Here is a 26714-nt window from a genome sequence, read left to right on the forward strand (position 1 = left end):
TTTCCATTCATTTGATGTGTTTTATCATTTGTTTTTGCCATTTTATTAAAGACTTTCCGTTTTGAATTTTCCTCTGAGTTCAGAATTTGTGTGATTTGTTGTTTTTTTAGATTGAAAGTTATGTAATGTGATGACATAATCACATAATTGTAACAGTGTTAGTGTTTAACATACACGATGTTACATGAAAAAGTGTGAACGACCAAATTTCATTAAAAAAAAAGACATAAACGTTGCTTAAATTCCGCATGATACCGATCAGAGGATCTAATCTACAATCTAGATTATGTGTAAAACATATATCAAAAAGGAAATCAAAAACAAAACAGCATCATTTTATTTCATTTTAAAAAATTCTGGTTAATTAATTGATACCAATTCTTTATTAGGATGAAAACATAATTATAATTGACACAGATCATCATAAAAAGTTTCGGGTATAACTTAAAGTTTATTTAACAACAGAAATATACATTGTACAATAGTGACAAATGTACAAACCCTTTTGTGTACAACGTCTATAGATCTTTAGTGGAATGAATATTAACAAGTTGAAAGGTACTGGGTGCCTTGTGCTGAACTTGGTTATGATTGAATATCTCCAGAATTTCCACAGTCTGTCAGAGTCGACTTGCACTTGTTCAAACTGGTTACTACAAAAGAGAGATGCAGAAATTACGGTAAGTGAAATGATAAACATTTTGTATATTTATTAATATTACAATAATTTTATGTTATTAAAGTATTATAAACACAGACTGACAGAAATTAAAAAGAAACTGCAGTATTATTGTTATATACATTCCATTTGGTATTTCTGGTTATCAGATATATAGGACATATTTTAGCATGTTTATGTTATTTTACGGGACTGTATACTTATCGTATGCTTGTCTGCGGCGAACAGTTAGTGTCGTATACCGTATATGTGGTTGTAAAATAAATTTGCAATTAGTAAAAGTGTGACGACAATCTTAGTCCCTCTAACAACAAAATGATCGAAGACCACAACATATGTATAAAATAAGATGTGGTTTGGTTGCCAAAGAGAAAGCTCTCCAACAAGCGACATAGAAGTGAACAACTATAGGTCACCGTGATATATCAATATTTTCATACCTGAACAAAGCAATTATGAGGTTTACCAACAGTAGATTGGTGACAAGAAGATAAAATGCTGCTATGATTAAAAGTGCCCAGTCGTATTCGACACATCTTTCTATATCTGGATTCGCCTCCCACTCAGACTCAACAAAAGTACATGATGTTCCATTATCATTATTGTCACCTACAAGAAAATTGTTTTGAAAAAACTTTAAAAAAAAAAAAAAAAAGAAGCGATCTCTATGCACACAAATATTTACAACTGACAATCATTTCTTTGTCTTTGAAAAATGCGTCACTTTGAAAACTAATGTCTGTCCTGATGCTTTTGATTGGAACGATAACACAAGTATTTTCATTCTAAAATCAGTTGTTAACATGGCACGGGTTATGTTCGTCTCACATATTATTTTATTATGGTATAGCACTAAAACCCCTAACAGGAGGGGTTGTGCCTGATATTCATATTTCAATAAGTTTTATTGAGGTCTGGAGCTGGGATGTCAGTAACTGCTCGTAGTCTGTTGTTATTTATGTATTATTGTCATTTTTTTTATTTTCTTTTGTTTCCTAATCTGACATCGGACTCGGACTTCTCATAAACAGAGTGTTACTGTGCGTACTGTTGTGCAGTTTCGTTACTGTGCGTACTGTTGTGCAGTTTGTTTTCTACATTGGCTAGAGGTATAGGGACAGGGTTGAAATCTAAAAAAACATGTTTAACCCCGCCGCATTTTTGCGCCTGTCCCAAGTCAGGAGCATCTTGCCTATGTTAACTTGTATCATTTTTAATTTTAGTTTCTCTTGTATAATTCGGTGTGTAGTATGACGTCCATTATCACTGAACTACATGTAGTAAACATATTTATTTAAGGGCCAACTAAAGGACGCCTATGGGTGCGGGAGTTTCTCGCTGCATTGAAGATCCTTTGGTGGACTTCGGTTGTTGTCCGCTCTATTGTCGGATTGTTGTCTCTTTGACATATTCCCCATTTCCATTCTCAATTTTATCATATAACATCTCGCTTAAACTAATAATTATACACAGAAGACTTATTGTATAAACACTTTGATAAAAGAAACCCAGATTAATGTTGCCAAAATTAATATACACTGTTTACCTGTTAGCTGTTCAAGATTAAGTTCTCCGTAGATCTGCCAGTACGGCAATGCTATAACTTTCCAGATTCTCCAGAATTGCACACCCTTCAATGACCACATGTCGAAATGACTTGGGTACATATTTGCATGATACAGAACCCCTGTACACATCATGAAAATAATTAAAATCCAGACAAACTTCATCAATTCGAGTAGCTGAAAGAAACATATACGAAATTCAGAATTGTATGACAACCTTAGATCAAACATAATGCATTTATAATAGAACACACAATTTTGTTATCTATTGTTGATATCGTTTGAAAGAATGATTGTTAAGTTAGAAATATACCAGCCTGTTTAGGAATATTTCCAAAATTAAACAATTTATTTTGATATACGAAAATGTGTATTTAAGAGGTCTCAGTTACATTCTGTTCTTAAATGGGAACTAGTTAAATGTTATGTGACTTTTCACCAAACTGTTTTGCTGTCAAGTTAGTTTTGCTTCGAGGTTGTATATTTCAATATTAAATTGGTTTAAGTGTCATTCTTTTCATAGATTATTACATGATATTTTCGATATTGGCCCGGGTATCGGCCCTAGACTCCCTTATCATGCCAGAGGGTTTGGTATGGGTCGAGTGCTGATACCAGAGCCAAAATGAAAAATGACATGTAATAATCTATTTATCACATATTTTCCAGCTGGAGAAAAAGAAAGCATAGTTACAATATATTATTAATTATATGTTTAATAATTTCAACAAAAATTCAAATAAAATTTGAAGACAAAAATCAAAAATATGTATCACAGTGAGTTAATGATGGTGTTTTTGATTGACACGTTACCGGACGTGAAAGTCGGGAGCACGATATTGATTTTCGAGGGCTGATAACGATATTTGCCCCCGAGGACAAATAACTACCTTAACTTCTGGCTATATTGGCCATGCTAAATCGTACATATTAGTACACCATGTGTGATAATATACGTTACTTTCAGTTTCACTTATTATTTTATCTAATCAAGAGATCTAAGTTTCTAGCATTATTTTTAATATAAGACTTTTAAGCGCCCATTCTATACTTTGGACCCATTTTTTTAACTTTTGTTATTGTAAACTTACCATTTCGCCAATCATGATTATTTTAGGACCAAAATAGTTATGGATAATCATGCACTGAAGAAATCGCATGTACATCGTGAAAAGACCAAGACTGTACAGTCTAAGGGCCATTCTGTGGAAGTCAGCCGAGTTAATAGTTCTCACCAACACTGCAGCAGCAATGATCAAATATGACATAAAGGTTAACACATTCCAAATATTGAAGAAAGCTCTGTGAAATTTGAAGCAATAGCCATGTTTTCGTCCTATACAATAGTGCTTCCTAATAATCAGCTGTAAAAAATGCAAAATATTTGTAAGAGAAAAAATTTATCTTCTAATGGAAAGCTCTTACTCTACTGTATGGTTGATAGATATAAGAAAGTATTTCAAACAGATAAAATTTACGAATTATCGCAGCCTCTTGAAATAATACGATGCGTGTATGTTTATAACAGGCTATTATCAATTACTTCTCATTATTTTAAAGACAACCGAATGCAATGATATGTAATATAAATTATATATTCGAAGACAAACTTACAAAACCATAGCAAATAACGAAAAACGACAACAAAAGAAGCCCGACTCCGGTTGCGGGATTTCTCGCTGCGTTGAAGACTCATTGGTAGCCTTGGGCTGTTTTCTACTCTTTTGGTTGGATTGTTGTCCTTTTGACACATTCCCCATTCAATTCTGAATCTTAACAAGTGTACAAAACACTCCACACCAAACTTCATTCAATTACAATAACACCCGAAACTTTTTAGATATGGTTAAAATCTGAAGAAATATTAAGTGCCTTGTAGACTTTTAAAGTCGATGTTGCATTGAAGAAGAGTCGATGTCGATAGTAGTTAAAATCAACTTTCGAATTATGTGGTGATTTAACATTTCATTTGCCTTTACTTTCTATCCTTATAGCTGTATATTAAAGCATACCGGTATCAAATACTCCTCTGTAATATCGGCAACCAACCAGCCATACAGGAGCCATTCGTACACTCCTATGTCTTTGTAACTGTCAATTATGTTCAGATCCGTCAGAATAAAGGCACTGAATCCAACAATGACAGCCATAACAAAAAGCTAAAATGATTCAATACATAAAAGAAATATGCAGATACAGTACTATATAAATAGTAATAAGCACATGAACTTGATTAAAATGTAATGTAATGTTATCTAAAGATACACGACATATTACAATCTTATTTAAAACACAACATTGTTTTTATCTATTTTATGGCTTATTGTCTAGGTTATAGAAACCTTGATTTTAAAAACAAAGAGATGTGGTAGAATTCTCAATGAGACAAGTCACCACAGGAGACCAAATGTCATAGAAATTAAGAAATATAGGTCACCGTACGGCATTCAACAATGAACAAAGACAGTAACGTATAGTCCGCCAAAAAGGAGAAAACTAACGGCCTACCTCGTTTATGTACACCACAATGAACGAAAAAAAAATATGTTACAAAGCAACAAACGACAACCACTCAATTACTGGTTCCTGACTTTGGACAGGTACAAACATATTGTGTGTGTGTGTGGGGGGGGGGGGGGGGGTTAAACGTAAACACATTTTCAGACTTTCTGATATGTAAAAACTTAATATCGTAAAATCATTATACTTACGTAATGGAATACAAATACCATTAGGGGCGAAAACCAAGCCTCTTTTGCATTTTTCTTTCCGTTGTAAAAAATCAAGTTCTAAAATAATGAGAAAAATATCAAATTCTGATTTTATAAAGCTTTTCTTTTTTAGGCCATTATCAACACATGTAGCATCTCGCAAAAATAATATGAAGAAAACTACATCTTCTCCATATAAATTTACAGTGCACAAACAATAAAATGGATTAAATACACAATGTATTAACAAATTGTAAGCAAGTGTTACATACTCGTCCTAATTTTTTGTGATAATTGTAATGAGATACTCTGTAGCAAACTAATATTATTTATATTGTGTGCAGGCCCGTCACACCAACACAATCGTTCGATAGAAACAAACCAACTATTATTTACATCAAGACCTCATGGCCAGATAGTAAAAATGTCCAATGCTTCATGTGTTTGATCTATAATATCAATCTGTATCTTTATCCAACAGCAATTGTAAAATTTAAACCTTAAAACATATTTCAATGTGCAAGACATATGTGTTTGCGAAAACAACTTCAAGGGGTACGTCACAAGAGTGACTGGGGAATAGATATATGCCACTCCTGGTAAATCAGTCAAACACTAGTCAATTTGAGAAGCTAGTTTAGTTTTTGTTATGTGGGATGCACAAGTAAGTAACCACGACTTGTCAGAATGGGGACATTACATGACTTGTTTAAAGAGAATGCCACGCTCTTTGCATAATGATTCTTAATTTTTTCTGACCTTCTTCATAGACCTCTATTTTATTTATTGTAAATCAGTTCTGGTCCCGAACTTGTATGAACTATATGCCACTGGATGTATCTGGCTTGTAAAACAAAAACTAAATTATGATACTAGACGCATGTTTTGTTTACATAATTCTCATTAGTGGTGCTGGAGAAGGCGTTCTAAGATGGAAAATAAATGGTGTTTGATCCCCATTGTCATTGTTTTTGAGCAGTAATGCGCTCGAATTATAACCAAATTGGGTAAATTAGAGCAAGAACATTTAATGATTTATAAAAGTAAGCTTTAATTAAGTCATCAAGGAAAACGATAGTGTTTGATATTCAGACACAGATTTTCTGAACAATAAACAAAAAAACTAACTTATTTTCAAATAGTGACGTTCAAAGTAATTTAACCAATCAAAAATATTCCGTAGAAAGTGACAATAAAGCAATATTACCCATCCAAAGTCTGTCAGTTTAGCTGCTTTAGCAGTTGCATCAGTTTTTAATTTGTCATGGGGGTTTTGGTTGTACCATATCCTGTTAAGACGTCTCTGGATGCAAGGGTGTCCTATTACATCTTTCATGTTGTTTTCATATGCACATGCCATTGGTGATACATTTATCCCCCATACTCTATCTGGTTGCTGCATTAGAACCATCGCATCATCTTCACATTCGTCATACAATGTATTCTGCATACGTAGTACTCTGTCCTCAAATAATCTAAGATACAAATACCTGTATGCTTAGATTCATAGAACACAACCGCGAAATCGCGGGCATTTAGAGCATGGTTAAAAGTATGTAAACTGGTAAACTGTTGTAGGAAGAATTTTTGTAAAATATTTTATGTCTGGAGAATTGCTGTAAGAGATTTTATGTCTAGAGAATTTCAGTAAGAGATTTTATGTCTGGAGAATTTCAGAAACGATATCAAAATTCATAGATACTTCGAGACAGGACAATTTATTAAAGCCCTCTCCCTTTTTTCCAAAGTCCGTTATTTTTTTGTTTTCTGTTAAATTCCATTATTTTCGCGTTCTGTATGCTATGACTATACGTATATTATAAATAAAGTGTATTTTCTATTAACTATCAATTTCAAGTTTATTCTCCATGGCGATCAGGTAAGTATATCATTCATAAAAAATTTGTTTTTTAGCAAATATAACTGATCATTTTGTCTGTTTTGTTTCTCTCAACCTTCTATAAATTTTGCTGATAATATTTGTAACATACAGTTTTTTTTCATCTATTGCAATTTTGATCATATCAGGCAAAACGTAAAACTTATGAGTCGTCGGAACATTTGATTATAATTGTCTTGAATGTAAATATTATCTTGTTGAGCGTTTTTGCTAAATTTAGTTTCTATTTTTCTATTATAATCTTTATGATAAGAGACAAAAACGTAAACTTATGGTAAAATGTTATCAAATGGTACTAACTCTTATTGGAAATAGACTGACAATAATGACCATCATACATACTTGTTCGTAGATATTGACTTGCTGAACATAAAGTTTCTATGTGTATTTATCTATTATAGTTTATAAGGCAAAACGAAAAACAAAGTTAAAATTTGTCATTTAATGACAATTACTCCTATAAGAAGTCACTTGACAGTTTTCACGCCAACGAGTAATTGATAGGGCTTATTTTTATCTTTTAAAAGATTATTTTTTTATTTCAAAAGTTTTTCAGAACAATAGACACAACTTGCTTGCACCCCTTTGTTCTATTTTAGCCATGTCGGTCATCTTGTTTGTCAAGCGGGGTCATCGGAAACATTTTAAAACTAAATATCCCAATGATGATTATGGTCAATATAAAAAAGATGTGGTATGATTGACAGTGAGACAATTGTCCAGATGAGACCATAATGGCACAGACATTAACAACAATAGGTCACCGTACGGCCTTCAACAATGAGCAAAGCCCATACCACATAGTCAGCTATAAAAGGCCCAGATATGACAATGTAAAACAATTCAAACGAGAAATCAACGGCCTTATTTATATAAAAAATAAACGAAAAACAAATATATAACACATAAACAAACGACAACCACTGAATTACAGGCTCCTGACTAGGGACAGACATATACATAAACTAGAGGCTCTTAAGAGCTTGTGTCGCTCACCTTGGTCTATGTGCATGTAAAACAAAGGACACAGATGGATTCATGACAAAATTGTGTTTTGGTGATGGTGATGTGTTTGTAGAGTCTTATTTTACTTAACATTCTTGCTACTTACAATTTTCTCCATCCATAATAAACTTGGCCCTTTAGTAACAGAGGAAAACATTTTGAAAAAAATTACAAAAAAATTACCAAATTAATAAAAGGCAATAACTCCTTAAGGGGTCAACTGACCATTTTGGTCATGAGACTTATTTGTACATCTTACTTTGCTAAACATTATTGCTGTTTACAGTTAATCTCTATCTATAATAGTATTCAAGATAATAACCAAAAACAGTAAAATTTCTTTAACAATTGCCAATTAGGGGCCATCAACCCAACAACCCGTTGTCCAATTCATCTGAAAATTTCAGGACAAATAGATCTTGACTTGATAAACAATTTTACCCAATCAGATTGCTCTAAATGCTTTGGTTTCAGAGATATAAGCTAAAATCTTCATTTTACCCCTATGTTCTATGTTTAGCCATTTTTAAAACTAGATACCCTAATGATGATTGTGGCCAAGTTTGATTAAATTTGGCCCAGTAGTTTTAGAGGAGAAGATTTTTTTGTAAAAGTTTACAGACGACGGGCGACGGACGCCAAGTGATGAGAAAAGCTCACTTGGCCCTATGGGCCAGGTGAGCTAATAATGTGGAGGGGTTAAACATGTTAACGGGCTCCCAATCCCCTCACCTGTCACATTGTTTCAGAGAAGAAAAAGTTAACTGAAAACAACAGACGACGGACACAAAATGATGAGAAATACCAACTTAGCCCTTTGGGCCAGATGATTTTATAAAAATACATAACATTTAAGGATGTATTTTTTCAATCCCCACCCCATTTACTTACTAGGTTGTATTTTTAAACTTTAAACTTGAATAACGATGTCCAATAAATAAAGAGTCATTGAAAACATATCTTTTTAGCCTATACGTAACAATATTTCTCTCTAAATCACTTGTTAAACAATACGATAATTACTTAGAGTGCTGTATTAGTTCTTCGTGTAGTTTTCTGTCTTTTGCTGATTCTACTTTGTCCGCCATGTTTTTAAGAATACTACTCGCCATAATCGCTGTTACTGTGAAAATATAACAGGTATTCGTTTTATTTAAGACGAACATACCACAATTGCACACAGAAAGTCGATAAAAATATAACAAGTATCGCGAAAAAAACATATAAAGACGAACAAACTAAATACAGTTCAACAGTACACATTTCAGATAATAAATGATTGAGCTATACCGCAACACGAGCTAGTTACTACGGCAAGGAAAGTAGTTTCCGCTCCTTCGGTAGCAACCGTCCTGTTGCCATTTCAAACTTAGCAGGCGATGAGTTTGTGAGTACGACAAGATTAGTGCAACACATTCTTAGTAAACAAAAAGTCAATGAAATTATATTTACATATATAAATTAAAAACACACTTCTCGTCGAAGATTAGCACTAGAAAAGAAACAATGTCGTCTTTGGTCAAGTACTTTCGCCATAAAATTAATTGAATGCCGAAAGTAGATATTTTAATTCAAAGGAATGTTTGTAATCTACCATTAAGTCTTTCGTTAAAAAAAAAAGAAAACAATGAAAACCTAAAGATGTGCACACAAGTTTGGCATGATTCATGTGTGATTGAGCATCATACAAAACAAAACATGTTTATTGCCGGGTACATACATGTATACAGTGATATCTGTTAAAATATGATCATAGATATAGGAAGATGTGGTGATGTGCCAATGAGACAACTCTCCATCCAAATAATAATTTAAAAAAGTAATTATAAACCATTATAATGTCCGTTATTCAAAAAGCATAATATGCCATATTAAGATTAATACGAAATCAACATACATAGTGGACTTGAACATTTTGTCCAAAATACTCCAGCCAGTCTTGTTTTGTTTCCAAATATGGCCCAAGCCAGTAAATCATGATAAATATCTGAAATAAAGAAAATCTTTAGCGATTATCTGGTTATATATTTCATTCTAGGATGCAAAACAAATCCTGATTAAAAAAAACATTTAATAGAAGCAAGAAGTTTAGCTAACCATGAAACATTTTATATAAGCGGGAAGGTTTGCTGGCTAAAAAAAACCAATTTATACTAGTACAGTATGTATGGAGCACGGTATAGTGAACCCAATCAATACTATTACCGCCCAGAAAATGAAGACAGGAATTATCAGAATTATGATCAAAGAATACAAGTCAATTCTCATATCAAACAGAACTAGAGACTCGAAACATCTGCAAGGATAATCTAATAGAAGTTGTTCCAAATTGGACAAACCAGGATTATATCCAAAACCACATTTTTGTTCAAAACAATACAACACAACATTCAAGAATAAATTATCAAGATATATATCAATTGAAGCTTAACAATCAGCCAACATCAGACAATCTTTATAGACACATACATGTAGGACAAGCGTTGTACTACCAACCTACAAGACACACTGATAATTTTTTATACCACCCAAGTCTCAACCAGACACCGCACTAGATGAGAAATTGCTTACAAATGTAAATAGTAACTGTACAAATAATGTTTTAGATTTTAATTATTGTGAGCAGAAAAATATGAAAATTCTGAGTTTTAATTGTAAAAACATTTTAACTTGTGGACCATTCTTCATGGAGATGAAGGAAGATGTCGATATTTATTTACTACAGGAACATTGGTTGTTTGACTGTCAACTCCACATATTGAATGAAATTCACTCTAAATATATAGGAATAGGAAAGTCGGTTGACACTGATGACCCTCTGCCGCCAACACAAATGCCGAGAGGATATGGCGGAGTGGCAATATTGTGGCGAAAAGAACTAGACCACCTTATATCGACTGTGAAAGCAGGAAATAGTAGAATCCAATGCATTGAAATAGAAAGTGAGCCCAACATCATCATTATTTCTTTATATCTACCATGCAAAGGACACACTAATAGTACACAAGAGTTACTAGAATGTATAGACCAACTAAATGAAATTGTATGTACATACTCCAATACTCATCAGATAATTATAGGAAGAGATTTCAATGAAGACATAATTAATGGTGTTTCCTCTCAAAGAAAAAAGTGTATCAATGACTTTATGCAAGATCGTGAGCTATCTTCAAAAGAAACTGGACTTACCTTTATACATTCAAATGGAAAAGATGCTACAGCCATTGACTTTATTCTTTATCAAAACAAATATTCAGAGAACATAATAGATATAAAGAAACTAAACGTAACTTCAAATGTCTCGGACCATTACCCTATATTATTGTCTGTTCTACATCATCAGAAAAAGCTCAATACTTCTGGAAAGTCGCAAACTTCAACAAAAACATTTAGCAAAAGAATTAAATGGGACAAAATTGATACAGGAAAATATGCAAGTCTCATCTCTACAGAAATTAGCTCAACAAGATGCAAAATACAAAACCGTGAAGACATTGTGGGTGGTCTTAGCACTTTAAAAAACATCATAATTAAAGCTACAAAAGTTTTTGCTCCTAAATCAAATAAAGGAAAAAAGAAGCCAAAATTAAGTGATGAATGAGGAAATCCGTAAAGCTATCAGTAACAAGAAAGTTGCGTTCTATAACTGGAAAAATAACGGAAGCATTAATAATCAGCACAACTACTATCTGAAGCAAAAGAAATTAACAACTTACGAACTGAGGAAGCAATGTCGTTTAGAAATAGCACTTAGAAGAATAAATGAGAGGCAAAAACTAATTGAATCTAAAGTTTCCGATACCAAAACTTTTTTTAGAATGATCACAAATCAAAGAGGAAAAATGTCCAAACATATAGATGAACTCAATGTTGATGGTCAAATTTATAACAGCGACAATCAAATAATTAACGGCTGGCATAAACATTTTGGAGAACTAGCTAAACAGTCTGTGAATACAAAGTTTGATCATAAACATTTGGAAAATGTCGAAAAAGAAGTTAAAGTTATATCTGATAATTGCCAAGAAAGATATATCCATATGCAAGTGACTGATGAAGAAGTAGAAAAAGCAATATCAAGTTTGAACAAAAATAAAGCAGCAGATATTTATGGAATAACAGCAGAAAATATTATATATGGTGGTGAAGATCTGAGAGCTTATATACGTGAACTCATAAACATGTCATTTAAATACTGCTATGTTCCAGACCTACTAAAAATAGGCACATTATTTCCAATATTTAAAACAAATGAAATATTAAGGATGCTATTACCTATCGTGGAATAACTGTCACTCCAACCTTATCGAAAATAATAGAACAGATTTTGAAATTAAGAGAAAATGTGAAAATTATAGAATCTCAAAACCCATTACAAAGTGGATTCACAGAGGATACGACCCCATTAATGTGTGAACTCATCATAGAGGAATTTGAGAGAGAAAATAAAAACATAAAAAGACCAACTTACTTAGCTATGCTTGATGGGAAATCAGCCTTTGATATTGTAGTACATGCAAATCTCATTAGAAGACTATACCAAATTGGAATATCTGACCAATCTCTACTAATGATACAAAATCTTTACCAAAATGCTGCTACTTGTATTAAATGGAATGGTCAACTTTCAGAACCTTTTCTAGTAGAACAAGGAGTACGTCAAGGTGGAGCTATATCTGCAGACTTGTATAAAGTATATGTTAACCCTTTATTGAACCTCTTGTGTGAAACAGGACTAGGTGGGAAATTGGTAACATAAACTGTTGTGCACCTACCTGTGCTGATGATGTCGCTATTATAGCAACTAATCCACTTGAGATACAGTCTTTGGTCGATATTGCAGTTGACTTCAGTAGAAACTAAAAGTGTCATACTGCCAGAAGAACAACCACAAAAACAATAGAAACTGAAGAAGGATTTTGGAATATGGATGACAAGCCAATGCCAGTAGTTAAAACAGCAAAACACATTGGAATACATAAATCAGAAAAACAAACTCAGTCCTTTTAACAGTCGAAGAAAACATCAAAAAAGCAAGGCGTACTTTATATAGTTTAATGGGATCAGGTCAACACGGAACCAACTTATTAGACCCAGAAACAATACTCACACTAGTTAAAACTTATGTACTACCGATTCTAACATATGGACTAGAAATTTTTGATTCCAAAAGGAAAATCGCTAACAACTTTAAATCTATACCACAAAAAATTATTAAAACAGCTATTATCATTATCTACACAAATACAGCAGACCCATCCATTTATATACTCTCTGGCATGATACCAATTGAAGTTGAGTAACATATCAAAATTTTGACATTATTTGGAACCATCTCTAGATCAGAAAAAACTTCAAATGAGTGACGAATAGCAGAAAGACAGCTTAAATTGAAATCCTTTAATAGTAACAGTTGGTTCATTGATATAAAAAAAATATGCTTGTTATATAACATAGAAAATATAGAGAAATATCTGGATAATCCACTTACAAAATCAAAATGGAAATCATTTATAGATAATAAAGTGCAAAACTACTGGACTTACAAAAGTCTTGATGAATCAAAGATGTACTCAACTCTTCAGTATATGAACTGTCAATATACTATCGGGAAAAAACACCCACTGATTACTACAAAAACAGCAAATAATAGAGACATTGTAAGGATTCCTTCAAGAACTAAAATTGCTACAGAAACTATATTTCAATCAAATCGAGCATCGTTCAATAAAAACAAAGTCAATCCAACATAAAATTGAGAATGGAAATGGGGAATGTGTCAAAGAGACAACAACCCGCCCAAATAAAAAACAACAGCAGAGGGTCACCAACAGGTCTTCAATGTAGCGAGAAATTCCCGCACCCGGAGGCGTCCTTCAGCTGGCCCCTAAACAAATATATACTAGTCCAGTGATAATGAACGCCATACTAATTTCCAAATTGTACACAAGAAACTAAAATTAAAATAATACAAGACTAACAAAGGCCAGAGGCTCCTGACTTGGGACAGGCGCAAAAATGCGGCGGGGTTAAACATGTTTGTGAGATCTCAACCCTCCCCCTATACCTCTAACCAATGTAGTAAAGTAAACGCATAACAATACGCACATTAAAATTCAGTTCAAGAGAAATCCGAGTCTGATGTCAGAAGATGTAACCAAAGAAAGTAAACTTTGTAATAAGAGTCCTGAAACCTTGTCACATTTTCTATTAACATGTGAGTCACTTGAAATGGTAAGGAAAAGATTGGTGGATATAGTAATTGATATGGTAGTGAATTTTTAGCAAAATCTTACTTTGCAGAGGAAGTAGACTTAGTTCTGCTAATAGCTAATCCCTTCTACTATACTGTGAATAAATGTAACAATAAAATTGTTCAAAATAGTGCTGGACAATTAAAAAGAGTGTGTAGACAGCTTATTAACAATCTCCATATGAAGCGATATGATCTGCTAACTAAACAACAAAAATGTGAAAAGAAAAACAATCTTTCATGAGGAGTGAATGTTAAGTAACATGTGACATTATGCTGATGATCAGGGTGGGGATCTCTTCGGGTATCATCAGTTGTAATCAAATCAAATAGACAGTTAAATCAACCTTTAAGTTAATGAATTTTGGTTATTATATGGATGCATACAGATCTATATTAAAGATAAATTTTATCTTTTTATTGTCAAATTAAATATTAAATGTACATAACGGTGGCATTATAGAAGTCACTTTTTACCGATATATTACTGTGTATTCATAATTGGATTAGACATTTATTGTGTATTATAACATTTTGTGGTGGCGGATTACATATTCAACTCCTTTGGAGGTGTGCCTACATTGGCAGAATGTATATTGATACAGATACTAGTGGGAGGTTTGACTAGCCATTTTCAAACCAGCTTTTATTTTTATTAAAATGTCCTGTACCAGGTCAGGAATATGGCAGTTTTTATCAAAAAGTTCTTTTCTAAATATGTTCGCGTTTGTTTTTGTGGACAGTTCGGTGTTTCTTTTGTTCCGTTGTTTTACTCATTTAGTTGATATGTTTCCCACGAATTTAGTTTGTTACCCGAATTTGTTTCCGCTTAATCGATTTATTACAATTGAACAGCAATATACCATTTCGGCAACTAATTTTTAGCTTATCTGGTTTTTTTTTTAGGTTATTAAACAATTCGCAAACAGTTGTGTTTGCCCGTCCCACAGTTACAATGTGTCGCCAATTAGGTACCAACATTATTATATTGATCCTCTTCAAATTTGTACACAGCTTTATTTTTTAATTGTAGTTCAGGTTTTTACTCAAATAAAATTTTGATGAGTTCGATATCAAGAAAAATCTTACGTTTGGAGAAATTTGGCTGACCTTGACTTTAAAACATTTATTGATCTTTTACAGCGACGAGGAGCATTCACTTAATAAAATCCTCTGCAATTACGTATGAAAATGATCACTTATCATATATCATATGTATCTATATAAAGTAAAATAATCTTAGGCTAGGACAATTTTCTTCATGGAGAAGTACACTTGTTAAATATGCAATATTGATGTGCGTCGTGAATAAAAGCCTTCGTTTTTGGCCAGAACCTCTACTAATTAAGAAGGGCTGTTCGACGCAAATAACTTCCTTCAATTAAAAAAAAAAACACAAAAATTAAATTGGAGATATTCTTAGGTAAGGTCGTTGGATTATGATAGCTTGTCAAAAAGTGATGAGAAAATAGAAATAGAAAGCGTTAATAAAGACATTTGAAAATTGGTTCATAACGTTAACGTTTGCAGGTCATTCTTTACCTGAGCTTTCTGATTCACTCGGTTTTACCTTGCACGAACGCTTTTCTTTCTTTACTGAAAAACAGAACAACAAGTAAAATAATTTAGTAGCAAATGAAATCGTAGTGTGTAATAGTATTGCAAGACCCTTTGGATTTATTTCTTTATTATATTTCAAGCTATTTTTTAACCATTTCAGTGATTTTTTATGATATGTTCGTTACAATTAATTCACATCAATTCATCGGGTGCCACATGTTGAACAGGATCTGCTCACCTTTCCGGTACACCCGAGATCACCCTCATTTATTGATAGGGGTCATTTGGCTTAGTCTTTTTCGGTTTTAGTCGTGGCGTTGTCAGTTTGTTTTCGATCTATGAGTTTGAATGTCCCTCTGGTATCTTCCGACCTTCCTTCATTTTAAAAGGGAACACAAAATGCCAACAAAATGCCAGGAAAATTAAGTACGCCTTTTCTCTTTCAGTTTTAGTTTCGTTTTATATCTAGTATATAATACACTGAATCGCAATGCAAATCAAAGATGTACGAATACTACATTTATCTTAACATTTTTGTTATTTGTATTGAAATCAAGCTATCACATATTTCTCCTTTACCTTTCGCGTGATTCAAGAGTTCCTGACAAAGATATCTTGCCCTTTTACTGACATCAACGCATTTGCCATCTTTTCCATTTGATTTCAGTCTTTTGTTCCGGTCGTGTCTCACACAGCTACATTCGGAGCCCTCGACATGCACGGAATATTCATGGGATGGCTTTTCGTTTTTATTACGTTGACATTTATGTCTCACTAAAGAGCAATCTTCTGTGCATGTACACCAAATCTTTTTGCATGTCTTTTTGCATGTACGCTGAAATGAAAGTTAATATTAAATTAATGTATTAAGTTAGCGCTCTTCTCTTTAAAATATAAAAACCTATTATTTTATTGGTCACAGTACGGTAAAAAGAAGATGACAAGAAGGAAAGTTTAAACCGTAGTGAGAATAAAAATGCTAAAGAAAACCTACTTTTTGAAAAACATCAGTTCATAAAGCCCTACACCGAAAATAAACGTTTTGAGCAACACAAATCTATTAAAGAAACGGAGCTGAATTTGGTCGTTCCATTATTTTCAGCAGTTCCTGCTCTTTTGTTGTATCTGTCATGCTTTTCAACTTAAAAATTTTGATAACATACATGTGTCAAAATGTTTTTGTCAAAAATAACAATTACTTGCAGTCAACAAAACTATAGACAGCAGTCGATCAAAGTTCGAATGATACATTAAGAAAATACAAATCAAGGTGAATAAAACTTCAAAAATTTGCATGTACTCTGAATAATTGGGTGACAGGTTGAGCGTGTCCAAGTTTGCATCGATGATTATTAATCGATCAAGTATGCTTTACGTAAATTATCAAGACATACTCACGTAATGAATTGAATGAATTTGTCGACAATCTTTAGCCTCACAACTTGGACATATCATAGTCTGAAAAGAAACATGTAAATTAAAATACATCAAAAGTAGAATAACAAAAATACCGAACTCCAAGGACAATTAAAAATAAAAAATTCCTATCAAACGGCAAAAATAAAAGCTCAAACACATAAAACGAATGAATAGTAACAACTTTCATATTCCTGGCATGGTACAGGCATTTTCTTATGACGAAATTAATGGATAAAATAGCTAGCTAAACGTCTCACTTATATGACAGTTCCATCATAATGATAACGATAGGTGTACAGTATTATGTTCAAATCTAAATCAATGAAATATGACGTTATGACTCATTTGTATAATGGTTTTAAAGAAAATGATAGACAGATATGATTAAATTGTACAAATCAACAAACATATACCTCATCATACAGAATTTCCAGGAAAGCAGGATTAAACTTTACACCATTCTGTATCATTGCTGAGACATAATCAACACGATCGGCTACGATTGCTTCCAAGAGGAGTAACTCCAGTTGTTCCTAATGTGCAAGAAAAGAAAACATTAATATACACTTGAACACCACTTTGTGATCCTAAACGATTGAATGAGATTAACAGTGTATCACAGGTGTATAAACGTAAAAAGTGTTAACGGGTTTTTGCGAGGACTCAGTGCTTGGAAAAAACATCGAAAAAATCAGTCATAAATCATACCTCATGTTTGTGTTGAGGAATGCCGTCGCTTCCGTTCCCATGTCGTTCCCATGTCGGCGAATTAAATGTTCATACATTGTAACTGATAATCATCACTGCTGTCATTAAGAAAGTGTGATTAAGTACCAACGGAAAAAATATTATTTCTAGTTTATCCTGCATAATGACGATCGCGAAGACGCTTGATGAACAATAGTGCACAGATACAGGCGATCCCCTCTATCTAAAAAGCGACGTCATAAAGGCGCGCATAAATGACGAACTTTTTCGGTTAAGGATCGGACATAACTCAAAAGTGGTCTGTTACGAACACTATATGAAGCAGTGAAATATGTCATGTTTCTATTTTAGTTGGATCACAAACATTCTTTCCTGAAGTGTACCATAGCTCCCCGAAAACATATATACAAGTAAGGAGTTGAGCTAATTGTATGTTCTGAAGATATCTATATAGAAAATAAAACTGTGGAAACATTACAATTCAGAAATACACACTGACAGAACCATCTCTCTTTTGTTATATTGTGCGAAATGTTACCGGGATACATACTATCTTCATTTACATTACCTGTTTTTGATCCTTGTACTGTTCCTGTATATACTGGTAGGCAATGTAAAAGTAGAGGGACAAAGAGCCTGGTGTTAAGGCTATCTGGTATTGTTCCATCAAACCTGTATATATAAAACATGAATGAATCTTTATATACATTTTGGTGAAATCTATTCAATTTACTTATACAATTTCAAGGGTCATACTCTAATATCACCACAAAATGTCAGGATCAGGATACAAATGAGTATAGAAATTATATGAATTAAAGATTAACAAATGTATAAACAGATAAGGCAAAGTATCGCCGTTAATTTATGATTTGATTGGAGTGGGCTTTTTCCTAGTGTTTTTTTTCTTTTTGGTATTCTGTTCGTGACTGATTTTATATCAGACTGATTGCTGTTTCTGTGTCTAAATTATAACTTGCACCATATACTTTCATTCTAGTTTTTTTGTGTACTAGTCCTCGGTTCAATCTTCCCTTAATTGAAATATTTATTGTTATTTTGATATTAATAAATGTATAATTAAATAGCCATTTTTTCTGTCGCTAGCCATTAGTTAAATGAAGAATACAAGTTTACGGACTTTACAAAAATGTACCGTAGAAACATAATATATCAATTCATTCATTACGTATATTTCAACCTCTTGTATGTGTTGCTGGTATGACTGGCATTCAAGGTATTGTGGTATTTATGTAAAATCAAAAATAGGATTTCAATAGGTCAAACAAGTTGTCATTGTGTAACTATTGTAAACCAAACGGAACAGAGAGTCACTTCTACCGTCAAAATTTAAATTAAAATAAGATATGTTCACAAGTAATCCTTCGAAGAGACTTTTGTTAAACACTCTCGGGGAAATGGGTTCTTAAGCTGTTATTGCGATAGAGTAGTAAAGAGAGACGAAAAATGCCAAAGGGACAGTCAAACTCATATATCTAAAACAAACTGACAACGCCATGGCTAAAAATATAGTCCCATATAACTACCATAAATTTTAGTTGTTTGATCAAAAAGACGATAAATTTCAAACACCAATGATTTCATAAACTTAATAAATGTGAGAGGTGTGAAAGAGATTTCGACATCAAAATCATAATAGTACATTTCAAAGAGGTCCCAAAACTCCTGGAAAAATTGTTAACTGAAATTGTAGGTAAACTATGGTAAACTAAATACGATGGCACACACTTCAATAAGAGTTCTCTATCTAAAGGTATCAGATAAATATCCATCATCTATATGTCCACTATGAAATAGTGGCCATTTATTGGAGGTCATGACTTATAGAATGCTAGTCATTTCTAGAGTCAAAAAGAATGGACGGACATCATATCCGATTGATACCAGCAACAAAGTACACGACATTATGAATCATTAAGATAATTTAAATAATATTTCTGAACAATTTAAAAAAAATATTTATCAGATCGGTAATATTTTTTATACCTAGTTTGTTACTTTTTTTCCTGTGACATTTTCTCCTTTGCCTCTTTCTCCGTTTGTCTATTTATAATAAGAATAATGAAATAATTCTTAATAATTAAAGACCTAACTTTAAATTAAATTTGATACATTGTGTATGCATATGCAAGTTGCAAAGATCAAAATATTTCTTAATATGTTGTTATCATTTATATTTTGAAACATCAATAGAAAAATGATTAAATTTTCTATATTGTATTTAAAATAAAGTTCAATAGATAATCTTTAATATGTGTTGAATGGGAGAGCATACTCGATAGTTTTATATATATTTTGTTTTTAATTCAGTCGAGATTAGCTTAAATAAAATTAAGAAAAAAAACCAGTTTCCTTTACAAGCGTACCGTGTTAATTGAACTAACGTCGAGAGGTTAATATTCTTAATATAGACTTGCTATTATCATAATCAAGAATATAATAATTATTATGATTATTGCTATTTTTATTATTATTATGGCTATTTTTATTATTATTATTATTATTATTATTATTATTATTATTATTATTATTATTATTATTATTATTATTATTATTATTATTATTATTATTATTATTATTATCTAGATAGAGATATACATAGGTTTCCAAGCTAAAGAGTATGGCATCCCTATAAAATTGCCCTAGCGAGTTAATCTAGGCGTTCTGGAATATCTTTATCACATATAAAAGAGGGACGAAAGATACCAAAAGGACAGTCAAACTCATAAATCTAAAACAAACTGACAACGCCATGGCTAAAAATGAAAAAGACAAACAGAAAAACAATAGTACACATGACACAACATAGAAAACTAAAGAATAAACAACATGAACCCCACCAAAAACTAGGGGTGATCTCAGGTGCTCCGGAAGGGTAAGCAGATCCTGCTCCACATGTGGCACCCGTCGTGTTGCTTATGTGATTACAAATCCGGTAAATAGTCTAATTCGGTAGGTCACATTCATGAAAGAGGGTCATGAAAGGGAAGGGGATTGTAGTTACGACGTAAGGAACATATCCGATATCATTTGTGAAACGGTTATTCCATAACGGTCAACCAACTCGTGATGGCGTCCGTAAAATTTACGAAGGGATGATTTCAACTACACCATTTGGAACTCTTGGTTTAATAGCTTCCTTGTGAGCAGTAATAGATTTGTTGTAATTGTCGCAGGCAAAATCCCCTTTAATTTTACTCGATTGTGACAAAGATTAAGTTAGTTATAGCATGATCGTCAACGTCTTAAAGTTGATTACAGCATTTGCTCGAATTATAGGACACATGATGTTGAACGAATACTTTATTACAAAAAGCATATATGCTATAGCAACGAAAACATCTTTACAATAATACAAACTATTGCTGATTATACTATAACATCTAAAACAATCAAGAAATTTCTAACCGTATGATTTACTGTCGTTTTTTACATCATTCGATGAGGAAGTATGTGTCGGTATGGTTTCGCCTGGCTTCCCATTTCCAATATTGTAATGTTCTGAATTTAAATATCAAATAATTTGAATATACGAATTTTTTTTCAACATGTGTTCACAGATAACCAACAAAGTTAACATAAAAACTATGGGACTTTTTTTATGAATGCATTCCAATGATATATATGATGGCAAATTAAGTGTGTATGCTTTTTTTTCAAATTTGATCATTTTACTTACCCGTTTGTTGTTAATAGATTTTATTCAATTATCTCTTTTCAACAATTCAATCATTCGCTATCATACCGTATCTCCTTGTTGTTTACAATGAAAGTACACTTATATAAGGTTACTTTTATATAAACTTTATATATCTTTCCTAAATCATTTCTCACATTTTCTTCAAAAATTAAGATATCTCAAGGCGAGGATAAAAATCTTAAGTCGGTCAGTATACTACGCAGTGTTTCTGCTTCACGTACATGTATTACTCCCATCGTGTTAAGCATATAATACCATATGAAGTTGTATGGGTCTTTTATTAGTTCTGTATATTATACGTAATTAAATGGGTGTAGAGTAGCTATCATTTGGTTTCGGTAGCATATCGAAGCATACAGCTACATTTAGTGAGCAATGTTTTCACTAGGGTAACACCAGTCGGATAGCCATTAATAAGATATTACCATGAACATACAGAAACTGTTTGATTGGAATTGTATATATATATGTATATAAAAATTGATATTATTTTTAGATAAAAGAATAGTTCTCCGTTATGTGAAGCTTTGATCTCTTGTATGTATTTGATTATGCTTTTTTTTTTTTTATCTCTTCAACGTTTGAATTATATTTTAGACTTTAAACTTTTTTGTTTCAAGCATCCCTGAACAGAATTGATTGTAGAAGTGCGCTTCTGGTGCAAGAAAAATGACCTCCAAGACAAGGTAAAAAGGGAGAATGCCCCCTTTTTTGGTTTATTAAGTTATATAATGATCTTCAAAAAAAGTAAAATCACAAAAATACTGAACTTAGAGGAAGATCAATTGGGAAAGTTCATAATCACATGGCAAAATCAAATAACAAAACGCATCAAAAACGAATGGACAAAAACTGTCATATTCCTGACTTGGTACAGGCATTTTCAAATGTAGAAAATGGTGGATTAAACCTGGTTCTATAGCGCTAACCCTCTCACTTTAATGACAGTCTCATCAATTTCCGATATTTTTACATTGATGCGTTAAATAAACAGACACAATAAATATAATAGTCAAAATATGGGTACATCAGTCATCGTCGTTTAACAATTTTAAAAGGAACAATTTAACAGAACACAAAAACATCTACTATCTACGAACACATTTATTGATTGAGTGTCTGACGTCAGAAAATTTTATACGTCACAAAGTATAATGTTAAGTGTCGTAGTTGTTCCTCTTGTCTGTGTTCCATAATATCTAAACATGTTGAAATCTTGGAAATTTCTTACCTGATGATTTGTTGCCCTTAAGTAAAACATTCGAAGTGATAGTCTGTGCTTTGGTGTTTTTGTCTGACTGTCCTTTGCTATCTTCTGACTCGAAATAGCAAACAAGTTTATTATGCAAAATTATGAGACTGCTGTTACATCATTTAATCATAGATCAGCCTTAAATATTTAGATAATGATATACTAGTATGATATAATAGTCAATTGTAGGTTGTTTTTTATTTGCATTAAAACTAAAAATTACATACAAAATACAATGTAAAACAAATGGGTGTATTAGCTCATTAGTCATTTAGATCATTTACTATAACTTTAAATCACGATAGATGCTCCTAAAAGTTGTTTCGTGAGTTCGTGTACTCAAACATTAGTGGTATTTGAAGGAAGAATTTTTTTCCGTTCTATGTGCTATCTTCTTTTTAAACAAATAATATGTTTTTCTAAGGTACATTTTTTGTTGCGAGACTTCTCATCCAAAAAGAAACAAATGACGTTTTTTCGACCAGGAAAAGTTCTTGGCATATATGTTGATGAGATTAAAGATCACAAATTAAAACAAAGGACGAACACATTATGAAACAAGTAACAACATTATAAGTAAATGCGTTTCTTTTTCTTGTTGTCAATTTCTTTTTCATCTTTTATTTTTTTATAATTAATATGGTACCGTTTATTTCTTGAAGGGACCATCCTGTGATAATTGCTTCAACTACAGCATCTTCTAGTTTAGGTTCCATGCTGTCGTCAATATCGTAAACAGTAATCTGTAAAAGTGATTTGATTTGATGTACTTAGTAATTGTTTATGCTCAAATATGAAAGCATAGATACATTATGTTTTGGAAAACAGAAGAGTGGTGGTTATTATACATCAACCCCCAAGGGTGACTGGGGAGTAGAAATATGGTCACTTGGTCTTCTCCCGACCGGCAGTAAAACGCTTGCCGAAGTGGGGCGTCCGTTTGGCAGTGCGGGATGTATTAAAAGAACCCTTTCAACACCTCTTTGAGGGCACCGTAGGTGGCCTGTGGCAAGGCAAAATGTCTGTCCCTATCCAATATACCCCTCTTTTTCCAGTGGCAGTCCAAATTTCCCCGACCATCATTCCAAATGACCTCTATTATAACAAGACCTGCCTATTGTATTTATGTGAACTTGTTCTCGTCCTGAATATGCATGAAACATTTGCCACTGGACGTTAAATAATCAAGAATCAATCAATCAATCAATATTATACATCAATCATATAAGCAGCGAAAAACTGTATAATATATCGCATGCAGACGAGAATGAGAACGCAACCAGCAACCAAACGAAATAATATGTTTGATGAGCAACGAAAAAAAATTTCGTAGCTGCATTAAGCAACTAGAATATCTGAGACAGTCGTGAGCACTTCTAAAACCATCAGGAACAGGCGTGAGTAACTCTAAAAAACATATGAGGAGTAGCTATAAACAATTTGATCAACATCGGTAGCAGCTTTTAATGTCTTAACAAATATCAGAAGCAGCCTTGAGCAAAGTATGAGGTCATAGACAACATCACTTTCGGTGGATGATGGAATAATTCAATGAAATATCTGCTATATACTGATAATGATTCCATAAACTACTTGCATTTTGAGGAAGTATGCATTGTAAAAAAGCGCTTAAATTTTATTCTGTTGGCTCATCGACAAAATCCTCCACGAAGAAAGGAATTCAATATAAGATTGACTTAGCTAATTCAAATAATGAAAATTGTAATTTTAAACATTGTAAGGAAAAGAACGCTATATCAAATAAGTGAATCATACAAAAATTCGAAGCACAACAAAATACAATACATACCAAGTAATTATATTTCGTTATTTGTTTCATAATGTCCTGAAGAAGTTTTAATACTGCTCTTTTGAAATATATTCCAAACAATAGAGGAGCTTTTCTCTTCAGCAATAATTCTGTATCACTACAAATCGGAAAAGAAATGAAAAATGACAGCATACAAGCTTTAAAGGCAACACATTGCAACCGGTATCAGAAAAGCATGTGTTTTACAGATCGTTCTTTGACGGGACATATTGTGGTATAAAGTGATCAGTCCGTCCCGTCATATAACCAAACTTTATGATTTTTGATTTAATCTGTCTAGATTTAACGAGACCCTCACCATCAAATTTATTATAAAAATAGAAGATGTGGTATGATTGCTAATGAGACAACTATCCACAAAAGATCAAAATGACACAGACATTAACAACTATAGGTCACCGTACGGCCTTCAACAATGAAGAAAGCCCATACCGCATAGTCTACTATAATAGGCCCCGATAAGACAATGTAAAACAATTCAAACGAGAAAACTAACGGCCTTATGTATGTAAAAAAAAATGAACGAAAAACAAATATGTAACATATAAACAAACGACAACCACTGAATTACAGGCTCCTGACTTGGGACAGGCACATACATAAATAATGTGGCGGGGTTAAACATGTTAGCAATTTTAAACATATCGAGCACGAACTCCAGTATGCTTGTACTGATATCCTCTAACATTTACACTATTGTTTGGATGAATCAAATTATTAAGTATTAAGCTCCCATCAAATTTCGATATTTACGTCTTTTGATTTTGTATATTCTGTGTTTCGTCTTTTATAGAACTTTTACCACACTAAAATTTGATTTATCACAATATGTATTCCTTCAGTATTCGATTTTTTCTCTCTATTACAATTGAATGGTTTTTTAATGGTACTTGTAAGGAAAACCAAAAAAACAAAAAAAAAACAAGAATGTGTCCATAGTACACGAATGCCCCACTCGCACTATCATTTTCTATGTTCAGTGGACCGTGAAATTGGGGTCAAAACTTTAATTTGGAATTAAAATTAGAAAGATCATATCATAGGGAACATGTGTACTAAGTTTCAAGTTGATGTAACTTTAACTTCATCAAAAACTACCTTGACCAAAAACTTTAACCTGAACTTCGCACTATCATTTTCTATATTCAGTGGACCATAAAATTGGGGTCAAAACTATAATTTGGCAGTAAAATTAGAAAGATAATATGATGGGGAACATGTGTACTAAGTTTTAAGTTGATTGTACTTCAACTTCTTCAAAAACTACCATGACCAAAAACTTTAACCTGAAACGGACGGACGAACGGAGGCACAGACCAGAAAACATAATGCCCCTCTACTATCGTAGGTGGGGCATACAAAATGTTACTAAATTAATTTGCGTAGCAACTGATACTTAAATTTACTTAACAAACATGTGTTGTTGTCTACCTCAAATCCATATGTGTAAATTGTCAAATGTGTGTTTGATGCACTACTTCGAAGGCTAGTCCCTAAAAAGGTAAAATTAGGAAACCATTTATAAATTAAGATTGTCGGTAACTATGTTATATAACTTACCTGCTCACGAGATATTCTGCGATGAAATCAGCAGCTTTACCAGAACCCTTGATAAGTAAAACAGGAATGCTCTTTTCTAACACGGTCTTAACCTGATGTATGGTACTTATGTCGCCTTCTACTACTACCAACAGAACAGGAACTTTCATTGACAGTTCTGAAAATAATTGTTTATTATATGAATATATCAAACTGGCAGGGTTATCTCTTTTTATTTTGTGTCTAGTAAGTATTTGTTCAAAACCTAGTGTAATCAATATTGACACTAGAGTCTGTGTCACAAGTAGAATAATTCTTTGTGTGTATATTGTATCCTAGTAGCTGTGATGCGTATATGTGGCCTATTGTTTTAGACTACAATTGTTTTTTTTATTTTTTACTTTTTTTATTTAAAGGCATTCCATAACATGTTAACATGTTCACTACTTTTTTTCATTCGAAAAAACATTCTGTGAGATTATATGTGTAGTTATTACAAAAAATAGGGCAGTTGTTAATACAAATTCTGGAACAGATACTCTTTTGGATTAATTAAATATTGATACAGTCG

The 26714-nt window shown here is 32.6% G+C and overlaps 1 protein-coding gene across 4 annotated transcripts in view; it reads right to left on the reverse strand.

The window, feature by feature from the left end:
• The window catches only part of LOC139518985 (transient receptor potential cation channel subfamily M member 1-like), a 39050-nt gene that overhangs the window by 846 nt on the left and 11490 nt on the right, over nt 1-26714 (reverse strand). For 2 of the 4 annotated variants that reach the window (XM_071310699.1, XM_071310697.1), the window contains 20 exons: nt 26165-26321; nt 24584-24701; nt 23420-23516; nt 22753-22836; nt 21230-21322; nt 19808-19864; nt 18369-18472; nt 17506-17625; nt 17072-17131; nt 16253-16508; nt 15656-15709; nt 9758-9847; nt 8884-8983; nt 6163-6430; nt 4956-5033; nt 4257-4403; nt 3336-3608; nt 2226-2421; nt 1120-1288; nt 502-653 (listed from right to left, as the gene is read on the reverse strand). In XM_071310699.1, coding sequence (XP_071166800.1) covers nt 502-653; nt 1120-1288; nt 2226-2421; nt 3336-3608; nt 4257-4403; nt 4956-5033; nt 6163-6430; nt 8884-8983; nt 9758-9847; nt 15656-15709; nt 16253-16508; nt 17072-17131; nt 17506-17625; nt 18369-18472; nt 19808-19864; nt 21230-21322; nt 22753-22836; nt 23420-23516; nt 24584-24701; nt 26165-26321 — 2673 coding nt within the window. The remainder of the gene's footprint in view (nt 1-501; nt 654-1119; nt 1289-2225; nt 2422-3335; nt 3609-4256; nt 4404-4955; nt 5034-6162; nt 6431-8883; nt 8984-9757; nt 9848-15655; nt 15710-16252; nt 16509-17071; nt 17132-17505; nt 17626-18368; nt 18473-19807; nt 19865-21229; nt 21323-22752; nt 22837-23419; nt 23517-24583; nt 24702-26164; nt 26322-26714) is intronic. The other 2 variants (XM_071310698.1, XM_071310700.1) reach the window with 1 other exon arrangement.

Source organism: Mytilus edulis, chromosome 4, assembly GCF_963676685.1.
Source record: "Mytilus edulis chromosome 4, xbMytEdul2.2, whole genome shotgun sequence".
Lineage (NCBI taxonomy): Eukaryota > Metazoa > Mollusca > Bivalvia > Mytilida > Mytilidae > Mytilus > Mytilus edulis.